General features: G+C 51.5%; 1 protein-coding gene across 1 annotated transcript in view; it reads left to right on the top strand.

Moving 5' to 3' along the window:
- Nucleotides 1-19,041, top strand: part of DHCR7 (7-dehydrocholesterol reductase) — a 37,308-nt gene extending 18,267 nt beyond the window's left edge. The window contains exons 3-8 of the mRNA XM_032978154.2: nt 559-781; nt 2,298-2,388; nt 10,469-10,682; nt 12,652-12,856; nt 16,550-16,681; nt 18,417-19,041. Of these exons, the coding sequence (XP_032834045.2) occupies nt 559-781; nt 2,298-2,388; nt 10,469-10,682; nt 12,652-12,856; nt 16,550-16,681; nt 18,417-18,881 (1,330 nt within the window). The 3' untranslated portion in view covers nt 18,882-19,041. The remainder of the gene's footprint in view (nt 1-558; nt 782-2,297; nt 2,389-10,468; nt 10,683-12,651; nt 12,857-16,549; nt 16,682-18,416) is intronic.
- The last annotated feature ends 35 nt before the right edge of the window (nt 19,042-19,076 follow it).

Below are 19,076 nucleotides of genomic sequence, written 5' to 3' on the forward strand. Positions count from 1 at the left end.
GTGTGTGGGTGACTAGGGAGGTGGACTGTGTGTGGGTGACTAGGGAGGTGGACTGTGTGTGGGTGACTAGGGAGGTGGACTGTGTGTGGGTGACTAGGGAGGTGGACTGTGTGTGGGTGACTAGGGAGGTGGACTGTGTGTGTGATTCAGGGAGGTGGACTGTGTGTGGGTGACTCAGGGAGGTGGACTGTGTGTGGGTGACTCAGGGAGGTGGACTGTGTGTGGGTGACTAGGGAGGTGGACTGTGTGTGGGTGACTAGGGAGGTGGACTGTGTGTGGGTGACTAGGGAGGTGGACTGTGTGTGGGTGACTAGGGAGGTGGACTGTGTGTGGGTGACTAGGGAGGTGGACTGTGTGTGTGATTCAGGGAGGTGGACTGTGTGTGGGTGACTCAGGGAGGTGGACTGTGTGTGGGTGACTCAGGGAGGTGGACTGTGTGTGGGTGACTAGGGAGGTGGACTGTGTGTGGGTGACTAGGGAGGTGGACTGTGTGTGGGTGACTAGGGAGGTGGACTGTGTGTGGGTGACTAGGGAGGTGGACTGTGTGTGGGTGACTAGGGAGGTGGACTGGCTGTCCCTGTCTGCGGTGGTGCTGCTGCTGCTGTGCGCCCCGCTGCTGGTCTTTGCGCTGGTGACGGCCTGCGACCAGTTCCAGTGCTCACTCGCTGAGCCGTTACTCCACCTCTACTCGGGCCGCTCCACCCTCCGAGACATCTGGGCACGCTCGCCCCCCATCACGTCCACCGCTGGTGTTATCTACGTCCTGTGGGTCGCCTTCCAGGTGAGGGTGAGCGAGTGAGCGAGTGGGGGGTGATCACCTGACAGGTGAGGGTGAGTGAGTGGGGGGTGATCACCTGACAGGTGAGGGTGAGCGAGTGAGTGGGGGGTGATCACCTGACAGGTGAGGGTGAGTGAGTGAGTGGGGGGTGATCACCTGACAGGTGAGGGTGAGTGAGTGAGTGAGCAGGGGGTGCGTGGAACAGATGGAGATTAGTCCACACTCTGTGCGTGGAACAGATGGAGATTAGTCCACATGCTGTGTGTGGAACAGATGGAGATTAGTCCACACGGTGTGTGTGGAACAGATGGAGATTAGTCCACACTCTGTGTATGGAACAGATGGAGATTATTCCACACGCTGTGCGTGGAACAGATGGAGATTAGTCCACACGCTGTGCGTGGAACAGATGGAGATTAGTCCACACTCTGTGCCTGTGTGTGACCACGTGTGACCTTGTGTGATCTTGTGTGACTTTGTGTGACCTTGTGTGCCCACGTGTGACTTTGTGTGACCTTGTGTGCCCACGTGTGACTTTGTGTGACCACGTGTGACTACGTGTGATCTTGTGTGACCACGTGTGACCACGTGTGACCACGTGTGATCTTGTGTGACCACGTGTGACCACGTGTGACCGCTTGTGACCACGTGTGACCGCGTGTGACCGCTTGTGACCACGTGTGACCGCGTGTGACCACGTGTGATCTTGTGTGACCACGTGTGACCACGTGTGACCACGTGTGATCTTGTGTGACCACGTGTGACCACGTGTGACCGCTTGTGACCACGTGTGACCGCGTGTGACCGCTTGTGACCACGTGTGACCGCGTGTGACCACGTGTGATCTTGTGTGACCACGTGTGACCACGTGTGACCACGTGTGATCTTGTGTGACCACGTGTGACTACGTGTGACCACGTGTGACTGCTTGTGATCACGTGTGATCTTGTGTGACCACGTGTGACCACGTGTGACCACGTGTGACCACGTGTGATCTTGTGTGACCACGTGTGACCACGTGTGACCGCGTGTCACCACGTGTGACCACGTGTGACCACGTGTCACCACTTGTGACCACTTGTCACCACGTGTGACCACGTGTGACCACGTGTCACCACTTGTGACCACGTGTCACCACGTGTGACCACGTGTGACCGCGTGTGACCACGTGTGACCGCGTGTGACCGCGTGTCACCACGTGTCACCACGTGTGACCACGTGTGACCGCGTGTGACCACGTGTGACCACGTGTCACCACGTGTGACCACGTGTCACCACTTGTGACCACGTGTCACCACGTGTCACCACGTGTGACAACGTGTCACCACTTGTGACCACGTGTCACCACGTGTGACCACCTGTGACCACGTGTGACCACGTGTGACCACGTGTGACCACCTGTGACCACGTGTCACCACGTGTCACCACTTGTGATGACGTGTCACCACGTGTGACCACGTGTCACCACGTGTCACCGCGTGTGACCGCGTGTGACCACGTGTGCCGGCGTGCCTGCTAGGCGTTCCTCTACCGCTGCCTGCCTGATGTTTGCCACAAGATGATCCCCGGCTACGCGGGCGGGGTCCAGGAGGGGGCGCGCACACCCGCAGGTCGCCGCACGGCGCCACGCCGCTCACGACGACGACGACAAAAACAAACAACAACGACAAACATGGCGACAGATAACACAACAACAACAACAAACATGGCGACAGATAACACAACAACAATAACGACAAACATGGCGACAGATAACACAACAACAATAACGATAAACATGGCGACAGATAACACAACAACAATAACAACGACAAACATGGTGACAGATAACACAACAACAATAACGACAAACATGGCGACAGATAACACAACAACAACAACAAACATGGCGACAGATAACACAACAACAATAACGACAAACATGGCGACAGATAACACAACAACAATAACAACGACAAACATGGCGACAGATAACACAACAACAATAACAACGACAAACATGGCGACAGATAACAACAACAACAACGACAAACATGGCGACAGATAACACAACAACAACAACGACAAACATGGCGACAGATAACACAACAACAATAACGACAAACATGGCGACAGATAACACAACAACAATAACAACGACAAACATGGCGACAGATAACACAACAACAATAACGACAAACATGGCGACAGATAACACAACAACAACAACAAACATGGCGACAGATAAACAACAACAATAACGACAAACATGGCGACAGATAACACAACAACAATAACGACAAACATGGCGACAGATAACACAACAACAATAACAACGACAAACATGGCGACAGATAACAACAACAATAACGACAAACATGGCGACAGATAACACAACAACAATAACGACAAACATGGCGACAGATAACACAACAACAATAACGACAAACATGGCGACAGATAACACAACAACAATAACGACAAACATGGCGACAGATAACACAACAACAATAACGACAAACATGGCGACAGATAACACAACAACAATAACGACAAACATGGCGACAGATAACACAACAACAACAAACATGGCGACAGATAACACAACAACAAACAACAGATAACACAACAACAATAACGACAAACATGGCGACAGATAACACAACAACAACAACAAACATGGCGACAGATAAACAACAACAATAACGACAAACATGGCGACAGATAACACAACAACAATAACAACGACAAACATGGCGACAGATAACAACAACAATAACGACAAACATGGCGACAGATAACACAACAACAATAACGACAAACATGGCGACAGATAACACAACAACAATAACGACAAACATGGCGACAGATAACACAACAACAATAACGACAAACATGGCGACAGATAACACAACAACAATAACGACAAACATGGCGACAGATAACACAACAACAACAACGACAAACATGGCGACAGATAACACAACAACAACAAACATGGCGACAGATAACACAACAACAAACAACAGATAACACAACAACAATAACGACAAACATGGCGACAGATAACACAACAACAATAACGACAAACATGGCGACAGATAACACAACAACAATAACGACAAACATGGCGACAGATAACACAACAACAACAACAAACAACAGATAACACAACAACAACAAAGAATGCAACAAACAACAACAACAAACAACAACCACCAGTGAATGCACAAACTAAATCCTCACATCGCACTGCACCAACTGCACACTCACTCACGCACCCACACTCACTCACACACACTCACACTCATTCACACTCACCCACACACTCACCCACACACTCACACTCATTCACACTCACCCACACACTCACCCACACACTCACCCACGCACACCCACACTCACTCACGCACACACACTCACTCACACTCAACCACACACTCACCCACACACTCACCCACACACTCACCCACACACTCACACTCATTCACACTCACCCACACACTCACCCACACACTCACCCACACACTCACCCACGCACACCCACACTCACTCACACTCACGCACACACACTCACTCACACTCATTCACACTCACCCACACACTCACCCACACACTCACCCACACACACTCACACTCACTCACACTCACCCACACACTCACCCACACACTCACCCACACTCACCCACACGCTCACCCACACTCACCCACGCACACACACTCACACTCACTCACACTCACCCACACACTCACCCACACACTCACCCACACGCTCACCCACACTCACCCACGCACACACACTCACACTCACTCACACTAACCCACACACTCACCCACACACTCACCCACACACTCACCCACACTCACTCACGCACACACACTCACCCACACACTCACCCACACACTCACCCACACGCTCACCCACACTCACCCACGCACACACACTCACACTCACTCACACTCACCCACACACTCACCCACACACTAACCCACACACTCACCCACACTCACCCACATGCTCACCCACACTCACCCACGCACACACACTCACTCACACTCACCCACACACTCATCCACACACTCACCCACACACTCACCCACACACACTCACACTCACTCACACTCACCCACACGCTCACCCACACTCACCCACACTCACTCACACACACTCATTCACACTCACCCACACACTCACCCACACACTCACCCACACACTCACACTCATTCACACTCACCCACACACTCACCCACACACTCACCCACACTCACACTCATTCACACTCACCCACACACTCACCCACACACTCACCCACGCACACCCACACTCACTCACACTCACGCACACACACTCACTCACACTCATTCACACTCACCCACACACTCACCCACACACTCACCCACACACACTCACACTCACTCACACTCACCCACACACTCACTCACACTCACCCACACACTCACCCACACACTCACCCACACTCACCCACACGCTCACCCACACTCACCCACGCACACACACTCACTCACACTCACCCACACACTCACCCACACACTCACTCACACACTCACCCACACTCACCCACACGCTCACCCACACTCACCCACGCACACACTCACACTCACTCACACTCACCCACACACTCACCCACACACTCACCCACACACTCACCCACACTCACTCACGCACACACACTCACTCACACTCACCCACACACTCACCCACACACTCACCCACACACTCACCCACACGCTCACCCACACTCACCCACGCACACACACTCACACTCACTCACACTCACCCACACACTCACCCACACACTTACCCACACACTCACCCACACTCACCCACATGCTCACCCACACTCACCCACGCACACACACTCACTCACACTCACCCACATACTCATCCACACACTCACCCACACACTCACCCACACACACTCACACTCACTCACACTCACCCACACGCTCACCCACACTCACCCACAACAACAACAACCGCCATTCACCACGACGCTTGTGCCAGGCTATGTGCACCCTGAGGCCACGTGAAGTGTCGAACGCCCGACCCACCCGGCGCTCCGCTCGCTGTTGTGAGCGTCGCTCCTCCGCCCTCCGTTGTTGTTGGAGGGCGACTGCCTCCAACTGCCCAGTAGCATCCTTCACGAGCCTCCTCCACAGAGGCCGATCTTGACACCGCTGGTACCAGTCATCGGCAAGTCCACTCAGCTCCACGTCCTCCTGTACCACATCACTCCATCTCTTCTCTAGCCCGTGCCGCGCCCGCTTAGCCCCCTCAATCCGGCCAAACAAAAGCTGTTTCGGCATGCGGTGGCTGGGCATGCGGGCTACATGACCCAGCCATCGCAGCCTTGCCTGCCGGAGGAGCTCACCGATGGGACCCTGCCCAGATCTTTCAAGGATTTGTGAGCTCCTCACACAATCCAGTCTGGTTAAACCCAGGATGGATCGTAGTCAGGCCAGCCTAAATGTTTCTAACCGGCGAAGATGTTCCATTAGGGGGGTCCACGTTTCGCAAGCGTAGAGAAGGGAGGGAATGACCGTGGCCGAGAAGACCTGAAGCTTAGTGCGGAGCGACAGACCAGGTAGCTTCCACACAGCGTTACGCAACCGATGAAAAGATATTGCCGCTCGACTGATTCGGAGTGAGACCTCTGCTGTTAAACTGGAGCCAGTCATAAGCACACTGCCCAGGTATGGGAAACTCTCCACTCTCTCCACAACTGCCCCATCACCGATTGGGAGTTGCGGGGGTGGAGTGTCCGATGGTACAAAATACCCAGGCAGGTGCTTAGTTTTGGTGGGGCTGATGGTAAGGCCCCACCTCTTAGTGGCACGCTCCAGTCTCAGCAGCAGCGTCTCCAACTCCTCCTCTGACTGAGCAGCTATTACCAAGTCATCAGCATACATAACGTGGTTGAGCAATAGGGAGCCATCCCTTGACCGCACCCGGGCATCGATTAGCCTCCCATTATATCTGTACCATATGGAGATTCCCCCGGTACAGCTATTGAAGGCTTCACGAACTACGTGGTAAAAATAGATGTTAAATAATGTGGGAGCCAGAGGACATCCCTGTCGCACCCCAAGGTGTACAGGGAATGGCTCTGACTCCCGGCCACGTAGTTTTACCCGGGCCCGCTCACCATCATGAAGGTCCTTAATGATCGTGAGCAGAGGGTCAGGTACTCCGAAAGCACGAAGAACGACCCAGAGCCCAGGCCTACTGATGGTATCATAGGCCTTGACCAGGTCAATAAAGCAGAGATGTAGGTCTTGCTGGAATTTCCTACACCTCTGCTGTAGCAGACACACTCACCCACACTCACCCACACTCACTTACACTCACCCACACTCACTCACACTCACCCACACTCACCTACATTCACTCACACTCACCCACTCTCACCCAAACTCACTCACACTCACCCACACTCACCCACCCACACTCACCCACACTCACTCGCACTCACCCACACTCACCCACACACACTCACACTCACCCACACACACTCTCACTCACTGTCACACTCACTCACTCACTGTCACACTCACTCACTGTCACACTCACACACTCACTCACTGTCACACTCACTCACACTCACTCACTGTCACACACTCACTGTCACACACTCACTCACACTCACTCACTGTCACACACTCACTGTCACACACTCACTCACTCACACTCACTCACTGTCACTCACTCACTGTCACTCACTTACTGTCACACTCACTGTCACACACTCACTCACACTCACCCACACTCCACACTCACCCACACTCACCCACACTCACCCACACTCACCCACACTCACTCACACTCACTCACTCACTCACTGTCACACTCACTCACTGTCACACTCACTCACACTCACTCACTCACTGTCACACACTCACCACACTCACTCACTCACTGTCACACTCACTCACTGTCACACTCACTCACACTCACTCACTCACTGTCACACTCACCGTCACACTCACTCACTCACTGTAACACACTCACTCACACTCACTCACTGTCACACACTCACTCACACTCACTCACTGTCACTCACTGTCTGTCACACTCACACTCACTCACTGTCACACACTCACTCACTGCCACACTCACTCACTGTCACACTCACTCACTGTCACACACTCACTGTCACTCACTCACTCACTGTCACACACTCACTGTCACTCACTCACTCTCACTCACTGTCAAACACTCACTGTCACACTTACTGTCACACACTCACTCACTGTCACACTCACTCACTGTCACACTCATTGTCACACACTCACTCACACTCACTGTCACACACTCACTGTCACACACTCACACTCACTCACTGTCACACTCTCACTGTCACTCACTGTCACACACTCACTCATTGTCACACACACTCACTGTCACACACTCACTGTCACACTCACTCACACTCACTCACTCACTGTCACACACTCACTTTCACACTCACTGTCACACACTCACTGTCACACTCACTCACTCACTGTCACACTCACTCACTGTCACACACTCACTGTCACACTCACTGTCACACTCACTGGCACACACACTGTCACTCACTCACTGTCACACTCACTCACACTCACTCACTGTCACACACTCACTGTCACACTCACTCACACTCACTGTCACACACTCACTGTCACTCACTCACTGTCACACTCACTGTCACACTTACTCACTGTCACACTCACTGTCACACTCACTGTCATACTCACTGTCACACTCACTCTCACTCACTCACACTCACTCACTGTCACTCACTCACTGTCACACTCACTCACTCACTGTCACACTCACTGTCACACACACTCACTGTCACACACACTCACACTCACCATGAGAACACCCAGACTCCACACATGCTCCTGAGTCAGGATTCGAACCCAGGCTCTTCTCGCCGCAAGGCCCTAGTCTCACCACTCTGCCACCATCCTACCGCCCTGATCCACTCTCATCACCATCATCACCGTGGTCACCACCACCATCACCACCACTACCACCATCACCGTGGTCACCACCACCATCACCGTGGTCACCACCACCATCACCACCTCCACCATCATCACCACCACCACTACCACCATCACCGTGGTCACCATCATCACCACCTCCACCATCATCACCACCACCACTACCACCATCACCGTGGTCACCACCACCATCACCGTGGTCACCACCATCACCACCTCCACCATCATCACCATGGTCACCACCACCATCACCATTACCACCATCACCGTGGTCACCACCATCATCACCACCTCCACCATCATCACCGTGGTCACCAACTCCACCATCACCACCACTACCACCATCACCGTGGTCACCACCATCACCACCATCACCACCACTACCACCATCACCATCACCGTGGTCACCACCATCACCACCACTACCACCATCACCGTGGTCACCACCATCACCACCACCACCATCATCACCGTGGTCACCAACTCCACCATCATCACCACCACCACCACCACTATCATCTTGGTCAACACCACCATCACCATGGTCACCACCTCCACCATCATCACCGTGGTCACCAACTCCACCATAATCACCACTACCACTACCACCATCACCGTGGTCACCACCATCACCACCTCCACCATCATCACCGTGGTCACCAACTCCACCATCACGACCACCACCACTACCACCATCACCGTGGTCACCACCACCATCACCGTGGTCACCACCACCATCACCACCTCCACCATCATCACCACCACCACTACCACCATCACCGTAGTCACCACCACCATCACCACCTCCACCATCATCACCACCACCACTACCACCATCACCGTGGTCACCACCACCATCACCGTGGTCACCACCATCACCACCTCCACCATTATCACCGTGGTCACCACCACCATCACCACCACCATTACCACCATTACCGTGGTCACCACCACCATCACCACCTCCACCATCATCACCGTGGTCACCAACTCCACCATCACCACCACTACCACCATCACCGTGGTCACCACCATCACCACCATCACCACCACTACCACCATCACCGTGGTCACCACCTCCACCATCACCACCACCACCACTACCACCATCACCATCACCGTGGTCACCACCATCACCACCACTACCACCATCACCGTGGTCACCACCATCACCACCATCACCACCACCACCATCATCACCGTGGTCACCAACTCCACCATCATCACCACCACCATCATCTTGGTCAACACCACCATCACCATGGTCACCACCTCCACCATCATCACCACCACCACTACCACCATCACCGTGGTCACACCACCATCACCACCTCCACCATCATCACCGTGGTCACACCACCATAATCACCACTACCACCATCACCGTGGTCACCACCATCACCACCTCCACCATCATCACCGTGGTCACCAACTCCACCATCACGACCACCACCACTACCACCATCACCGTGGTCACCACCACCATCACCGTGGTCACCACCACCATCACCACCTCCACCATCATCACCACCACCACTACCACCATCACCGTAGTCACCACCACCATCACCACCTCCACCATCATCACCACCACCACTACCACCATCACCGTGGTCACCACCACCATCACCGTGGTCACCACCACCACCACCACCATCCCTGTGGTGATGGGTGTCTGCTGCTCCCGCCGTGGTGCAGGTGCGGTGGTGCTGTACCAGGTGAACGGCCTGCAGGCCTGGCTGCTGACCCACCTGCTGTGGGCTGCCAACGCGAGCTACTTCCACTTCTTCTCCCCCACCATCGTCTTCGACCACTGGGGGTCGCTGCTGTGGTGCGCCAACCTCCTGGGGTACGGCGTCTCGGCCTTTGCCATGCTCAAGGCCTACGCCTTCCCTAGCAACGCCGCGGACTGGTGAGTCGCTGGCTCGGTGAGTCGCTACGTCACCACTCCTAACAGAGACCCATTGACTCACAGAGACCCATTGACTCACACAGAGATCCACAGACTCACACGGAGAACCCACAGACTCACACAGACACATAGATTCACACAGAGACCCACAGACTCACACAGAGACACGTAGACTCACACAGAGACCCACAGACTCACACAGAGACACGTAGACTCACACAGAGACCCATAGACTCACACAGAGACCCATAGACTCATACAGAGACCCATAGACTCACACAGAGACTCGTAGACTCACACAGAGACCCACAGACTCACACAGAGACCCATAGACTCACACAGAGACTCGTAGACTCACACAGAGACTCATAGACTCACACATAGACCCACAGACTCACACAGAGACCCGTAGACTCACACAGAGACCCACAGACTCACACAGACCCATAGATATACACAGAGACCCATAGACTCACACAGAGACCCACAGACTCACACAGAGATCCATAGACTCACACAGAGACCCACAGACTCACACAGAGACCCGTAGACTCACACAGAGACCCGTAGACTCACACAGAGACCCATAGACTCACACAGAGACCCATAGACTCACACAGAGACCCATAGATTCACACAGAGATCCATAGATTCACACAGAGATCCATAAACTCACACAGAGACCCATAGACTCATACAGAGACCCATAGATTCACACAGAGACCCATACACTCACACAGAGACCACACAGAGACCCGTAGACTCACACAGAGACCCATAGACTCACACAGAGACCCATATACTCACAGAGACCCATTGACTCACACAGAGTTCCACGGACTCACAGAGAGACCCACAGACTCAAACAAACCCATAGACTCACACAGAGACCCGTAGACTCACACAGAGATCCATAGACTCACACAGAGACATGTAGACTCACACAGAGATCCATAGACTCACACAGAGATCCATAGACTCACACAGAGACCCACAGACTCACACAGAGACCCATAGATTCACACAGAGATCCATAGATTCACACAGAGACCCATAGACTAACAGAGACCCATACACTCACACAGAGACCCATAGATTCACACAGAGACCCATAGATTCACACAGAGACCCATAGACTCACACAGAGACACACAAGCTCACACAGAGACCCATAGACTCACACAGAGACCCACAGACTCACACAGAGACCCATAGACTCACACAGAGACCCATAGACTCACACTAGGACCCGCAGACTCACACAGAGACCCATAGACTCACACAGAGACACATAGACTCACACCGAGACCCGTAGACTCACACAAAGAAACAGACTCACACAGAGACCCATAGACTCACACAGAGACCCATAGACTCACACAGAGACCCATAGACTCACACTGAGACGCATAGACTCACACAGAAACACATAGGCTCACACAGAGACCCATAGACTCTCACAGAGAGCCATAGACTCACACAGAGACCCATAGACTGACACAGAGACCCGTAGACTCACACAGAGACCCGTAGACTCGCACAGAGACCCATAGATTCACACAGAGACACACAGGCTCACACAGAGACCCATAGACTCACACAGAGACCCACAGACTCACACAGAGTCCCACAGACTCACACAGAGACCCACAGACTCACACCGAGACCCGTAGACTCACACAGAGACCCATAGACTCACACAGAGACACATCGACTCACACCGAGACCCGTAGACTCACACAGAGACCCATAGACTCACACAGAGACACATAGATTCACACAGAGACCCGTAGACTCGCACAAAGACACATAGATTCACATAAAGACTCGTAGACTCACACAGAGATCCACAGACTCACAGATCCTCGCTCGGTTGTTTGTGTTGTTGTTTGTGTTGTTGTCCATTGGTTGTGTAATTGTCCATGTTGTTGTTAATGTTGTTGTTGTCGTTGTTGTTTCCCGCTGGCAGCAAGTTCACGGGCAACGTGTTCTACGACTTCATGATGGGCATCGAGTTGAACCCTCGCATCGGCCGCTGGTTCGACCTCAAGCTCTTCTTCAACGGTCGCCCGGGCATCGTGGCCTGGACGCTCATCAACCTCTCGTTTGCTGCCAAGCAGCAGCAGTTGCACGGACACGTCACCAACTCCATGGTGCTCGTGAACGTGCTGCAGGTAGGGACACGTGGGGAGACACGCGGGGAGACACGTGGGGAGACACGCGGGGAGACACGTGGGGTGACACGTGGGGTGAGACGCGGGGTGACACGCTGTGAGACACGCTGTGAGACACGCGGGGAGACACGTGGGGTGACACACGGGGTGACACGCGGGGAGACACGTGGGGAGACACGCGGGGTGACACGTGGGGTGAGACGCGGGGAGACACGCGGGGTGACACGTGGGGAGACACGCGGGGAGACACGCGGGGTGACACGCGGGGAGACACGCGGGGTGACAGGTGGGGTGACACGCGGGGTGACACGTGGGGTGACACGTGGGGAGACACGCGGGGAGACACGCGGGGTTACACGTGGGGAGACACGCGGGGTGACACGTGGGGTGACACGTGGGGTGACACGTGCGGTGACACGTGGGGTAACACGCGGGGTGACACGTGTGTGGTGTACATTGCTGTGCATTGCACTACTGTCATGTTTGTGTGTATTGTGTTGTTGCTGATACGTTCTGACCCCGTGCCCCTACTGGACGTCTGTGACAAAGAGCTTTGTAGCTTATCGGATTCCTCCTCCTGCAGTCTACATAAATATTCTGATTCTGAAATAAACAGCAGCAGCAGGCATCGTCAGGGTCGAGATCGAACCCACGACCTCTTGTGTGCCAGGTGAGGTAGTGAGGGAAACAAGTATTTGATCCCCTGCTGATTTTGTACGTTTGCCCACTCGCAAAGAAATGATCAGGCTATAATTTTAATGGTTGGTTTATTTGAACAGTGAGAGACAGAATAACAACAACAAAATCCAGAAAAACGCATGTCAGAAATGTTATAAATTGATTGGCATTTTAATGAGGGGAATAAGTATTTGACCCCTCTGTAAAACATGACTTAGTACTTGGTGGCAAAACCCTCGTTGGCAATCACAGAGGTCAGACGTTTCTTGTAGTTTAAATGCAAATCAATTTATAACATTTTTGACATGCGTTTTTCTGGATTTTTTTTTGTTGTTATTCTGTCTCTCACTGTTCAAATAAACCTACCATTAAAATTATAGACTGACCATTTCTTTGTCAGTGCGCAAACATACAAAATCAGCAGGGGATCAAATACTTTTTTCCCTCACTCTATGTAGTAGTGTATAGTGTATTGTTTAGTAGATTTGAAGCTTTCGTGACTGCAAGGATCCATACTCTATGGTTCTATTCGGTAAAGTCGCGTAGGTACAAAAAATAAAACAACAAAAATCACGACGTTTCGGCCACAACACAAGTAGCCTTCTTCAGGTGAAGGAACAGAACTGTCGGGACGACAGCGCTTCAGTGACCGCTGCTAAGATGCGCAGCGTTTTTTAAGCTCGGTGGGCGGAGCAGGGCACCTTGACAAAGGAGTTTACGTAAAGATATGCTGGCCTTAAACAGAATCTGTTTCGAATTCGGTGAGGATACAGCAGCAGAAGTGAGTGTGAAGGCGATGGGTATTACCTTGTCGCGACATCCTTTGAGGAAGGTCAGCGTCTTGATGAGCTGTGACTTCTTGTCCCGTTGTCTGTTGAAAGCTCTCACAGATAGGTGAAAGCCCTCCCCGCAGAGGTTATCAATTCTAGATTTGAAGATTTCGTGACTGCAAGGATCCATACCTACGTGACTTTACCGAATAGAACCAAAGAGTATGCATCCTTGCAGTCACGAAAGCTTTAAATCTACTAAACACTAAACTATACACTACTACATAGAGTGAGGGAGAAACGTATTTGATCCCCTGCTGTATTTGTAGTAGTATATAGTGTAGTGTATAGTAGTATGTATATAGTAGTGTATAGTGTATTGTATAGTAGTCTGTATATAGTAGTGTATAGTGTAGTATATAGTAGTTTGTATACAGTAGTATAGTAGTGTATAGTGGAGTGTATAGTAGTTTAGTATATAGTAGTGTAGTGGTGTATAGTGTAGTGTATAGTAGTTTGTATATAGTAGTCTAGTGGTGTACAGTGTAGTGTATAGTAGTTTAGTATATAGTAGTGTATAGTGTAGTGTATAGTAGTTTAGTATATAGTAGTTTAGTAGTGTATAGTGTAGTGTATAGTAGTTTAGTATATAGTAGTGTATAGTGTAGTGTATAGTAGTTTAGTATATAGTAGTGTAGTAGTGAATAGTGTAGTGTATAGTAGTTTGTATATAGTAGTGTAGTAGTGTATAGTGTAGTGTATAGTAGTTTAGTATATAGTAGTGTATAGTGTAGTGTATAGTAGTTTAGTATATAGTAGTTTAGTATATAGTAGTGTATAGTGTAGCGTATAGTAGTTTGTATGTAGTAGTGTATAGTGTAGTGTATAGTAGTTTGTATATAGTAGTATAGTAGTGTATAGTGTAGTGTATAGTAGTTAGTATATAGTAGTGTAGTAGTGTATAGTGTAGTGTATAGTAGTTTAGTATAAAGTAGTGTAGTAGTGAATAGTGTAGTGTATAGTAGTTTGTATGTAGTAGTGTATAGTATAGTGTATAGAAGTTTAGTATATAGTAGTGTAGTAGTGTATAGTGTAGCGTATAGTAGTTTAGTATATAGTAGTATTGTAGTGTGTATTAGTTTGTATATAGTATATAGTAGTGTATAGTGTAGTGTATAGTAGTTTGTATATAGTAGTGTATAGTGTAGTGTATAGTAGTTTGTATATAGTATATAGTAGTGTATAGTGTAGTGTATAGTAGTTTGTATATAGTATATAGAGGTGTATAGTGTAGTGTATAGTAGTTTGTATGTAGTAGTATAGTAGTGTATAGTGTAGTGTATAGTAGTTTGTATATAGTAGTGTAGTAGTGTATAGTGTAGTGTATAGTAGTTTGTATATAGTAGTGTAGTAGTGTATAGTGTAGTGTATAGTAGTTTAGTAGTGTATAGTGTAGTGTATAGTAGGTTAGTATATAGTAGTGTATATCGTGTAGTGTATAGTAGTTTAGTATGTAGTAGTGTAGTAGTGTATAGTGTAGTGTATAGTAGTTTAGTATATAGTAGTATAGTAGTGTATAGTGTAGTGTATAGTAGTTTGTATATAGTAGTGTAGTAGTGTATAGTGTAGTGTATAGTAGGTTAGTATATAGTAGTGTAGTAGTATATATAGTGTAGTGTATAGTAGTTTGTATATATTAGTGTAGTAGTGTATAGTGTAGTGTATCGTAGGTTAGTATATAGTAGTATATATAGTGTAGTGTATAGTAGTTTAGTATGTAGTAGTGTAGTGTATAGTAGTTTAGTATATAGTAGTGTAGTGTATAGTGTCGTGTATATAGAGTAGTGTATAGTGTAGTGTATAGTAGTATATAATGTAGTGTATATAGTGTTGTGTATATAGTGTAGTGTATATAGAGTAGTGTATAGTGTAGTGTATAGTAGTTTAGTATATAGTAGTGTCGTGTATATAGAGTAGTGTATAGTGTAGTGTATATTAGTATATAGTGTAGTGTATATAGAGTAGTGTATATAGAGTAGTGTATATTGTAGTGTATAGTGTAGTGTATAGTGTAGCATAGCCAACCGCGCTAATCGGAGGTACGGGGCGGGAGGACAGCAAACTAAACACTCATAATAAGCCTACGTGTTAAACAATCTCGACACTAAACACATCAACAACAGGCCGCATCTACGGCAGTGAGTAGCGTTGACACGGACTACCTGGTTTGCTTTTCTCCGCCCAGGCCATTTACGTGCTGGACTTCTTCTGGAACGAAGCGTGGTACCTGAAGACCATAGACATCTGCCACGACCACTTTGGCTGGTACCTGGGCTGGGGTGATTGCGTCTGGCTGCCCTACCTCTACACGCTGCAGGTGCCCAGCCAGCGCTCGCTACGCAGCACGCGCGCTCGGAGCGTCTGCGCGTGCATCCGTCTGTCCGTGCATTCCGTCCGTGTGTCTGTCGGTCTGTCCGTGCTTCCATGCCATCCGTCCATCTCTCTGTCTGTGTGTCTGTCCGTGTGTCTGTGCGTGTGTCTGTGCGTGAGTCCATCCGTGTGTCTGTGCGTGAGTCCATCCGTGTGTCTGTCCTTGTGTCCGTGCGTCCGTGCGTTCCATCCGTGTGTCTGAACATCTGTCCGTAAGTCCATCCGTGTGTCTGTCCGTGTGTCCGTTCGTGCTTCCATCTGTCTGTTCGTCCCATCCACGTGTCCTTTCGTCTGTCTGTGCATTCGTGCGTTCTGTCCGTGCTTCTATGCATCCGTCTGTCTGTGCATCCAGCCTTGTGTCCGTCCATCTGTCCGTGTGTCCCTGTGTCTGTCCATCCGTGCGGCCATCCGTGCGTCCATGTGTGCGTCTGTCGGGCTAACAGCGACCGTCACGGTCGTTATTCACGGTGGGAAATGAGTAACCCGCTCAGAGCTCGTGAAACGAACCTCGCTCGACTCCACCTGGAATCTGAAGCCACAATGGCAGCATGTAGACTTAAGCGACCAATCACTGTAGCGGTCGAAGCGTTCGTTCACGACGGGGCAACGCGATTGTCTCTGCCTGCCGCTCGGTGGTGGAGGGCCGTGATCACCGCCCGCCGATGGTCGCCCGAGAGAGGAGCTGGGCGCGATTGTTGGCCGTGCTGGGCTGGTGGGTGGCCTCAGAGGGTTGGCGAATCGCAGCTCAGCAGTCGACGTCACTGGATGTTGAATTGTGGCAGCCTCAGGCAGTGACGACCCCTAATCTCTAACCCCTAACCCCTCACGCCTCACCCCTACCACTTCCACTATCCCTGCGGCTACCCCGATCCCTGCTCCCTTCTGCTAACCCAGCCCGCTATCATATTTTAATAATTGTTTTGCTACTTATTTTTTATTGTTACCAGGTAAGGCCCCAGTGCGCTGTGTAGTTCTTTTACAGCCGCGACCCTGGCTATCACACGCAATGATAGCTCAGCGAAGCAGCTGATCATCGTCGTCATCGTCGCGTGGTAATTCATAGCGAGAGCCGAATCCTCTAAACGAGTCATGTCGATTCTCAATGTGGAGGGGAAAAACTGGAGGACATGGAAAAGAAAAATCCACGTGACCACGGGGAGAGAGAGAGACACAAACTCCAAATATACAGCAGCAGCAGGCTTCAGGGTGGGGATCAAACCCACGACCTCCTGCGTACCAGGCGAGGTAGTTAACATCTCCTAGCCACCGTGGTGATGATGAGAGAGAGACGCAAACTCCAAGTATACAGCAGCAGCAGGCTTCAGGGTGGGGATCAAACCCACGACCTCCTGCGGACCAGGCGAGGTAGTTAACATCTCCTAGCCACCGTGATGATGATGAGAGAGAGACACGCAAACTCCAAGTATACAGCAGCAGCAGGCTTCAGGGTGGGGATCAAACCCACGACCTCCTGCGTACCAGGCGAGGTAGTCAACATCTCCTAGCCACCGTGGTGATGATGAGAGAGAGACGCAAACTCCAAATATATACAGCAGCAGCAGCAGGCTTCAGGGTGGGGATCAAACCCACGACCTCCTGCGTACCAGGCGAGGTAGTCAACATCTCACTACCCCTACTGCCACCTCCTATCCCCCCCCCCAACCCTTCCCGTGCTCCTGCAGGGTCTCTACCTGGTCTACAACCCCGTGCGGCTGTCCACTCCGGCGGCGGTGGGCGTGCTGCTGCTGGGCCTGTCGGGGTACTTTGTGTTCCGAGTGAGCAACCACCAGAAGGACCTCTTCCGGCGCACGGACGGCCGCTGCCTCATCTGGGGGTCCGCCCCGCGCTCCGTCGAGTGCTCCTACGCCTCCGCCGATGGGCGGCGCCACCGCAGCCGCCTGCTGGCGTCGGGCTTCTGGGGGCTGGCGCGTCACTTCAACTACACGGGCGACCTGATGGGGGCGCTGGCGTACTGCCTGGCGTGCGGCGGGGGCCACGCGCTGCCGTACTTCTACGCCGCCTACCTCGGGGTGCTGCTCGTGCACCGCTGCGTGCGCGACGAGCACCGCTGCTCGGCCAAGTACGGCGCCGACTGGCGGCGCTACACGGACGCCGTGCCCTACCGCATGGTGCCGTACATCTTCTAGAGTCGCCACCGGAGGGCCGTGCCGCACGATGCCTCTGCTGGAGTCACGCCGCTGTGTGCCGTACCTCTTGGAGACTCGCGGTGCTCAGCCTCTTCCCGGGCTGTCGCAGTGGTGGCGGTGGTGGCTGTGGCGGTGATGGTGGTGGCGGCGGTGGCGGTGGTGGCGGTGGTGGCGGCGGTGGCTGTGGCGGTGATG

The sequence above is a fragment of the Petromyzon marinus genome, chromosome 65 (assembly GCF_048934315.1).
Source record: "Petromyzon marinus isolate PM22_M1 ecotype Great Lakes invasive population chromosome 65, UKy_Petmar_22M1.pri1.0, whole genome shotgun sequence".
Taxonomy (NCBI): domain Eukaryota; kingdom Metazoa; phylum Chordata; class Hyperoartia; order Petromyzontiformes; family Petromyzontidae; genus Petromyzon; species Petromyzon marinus.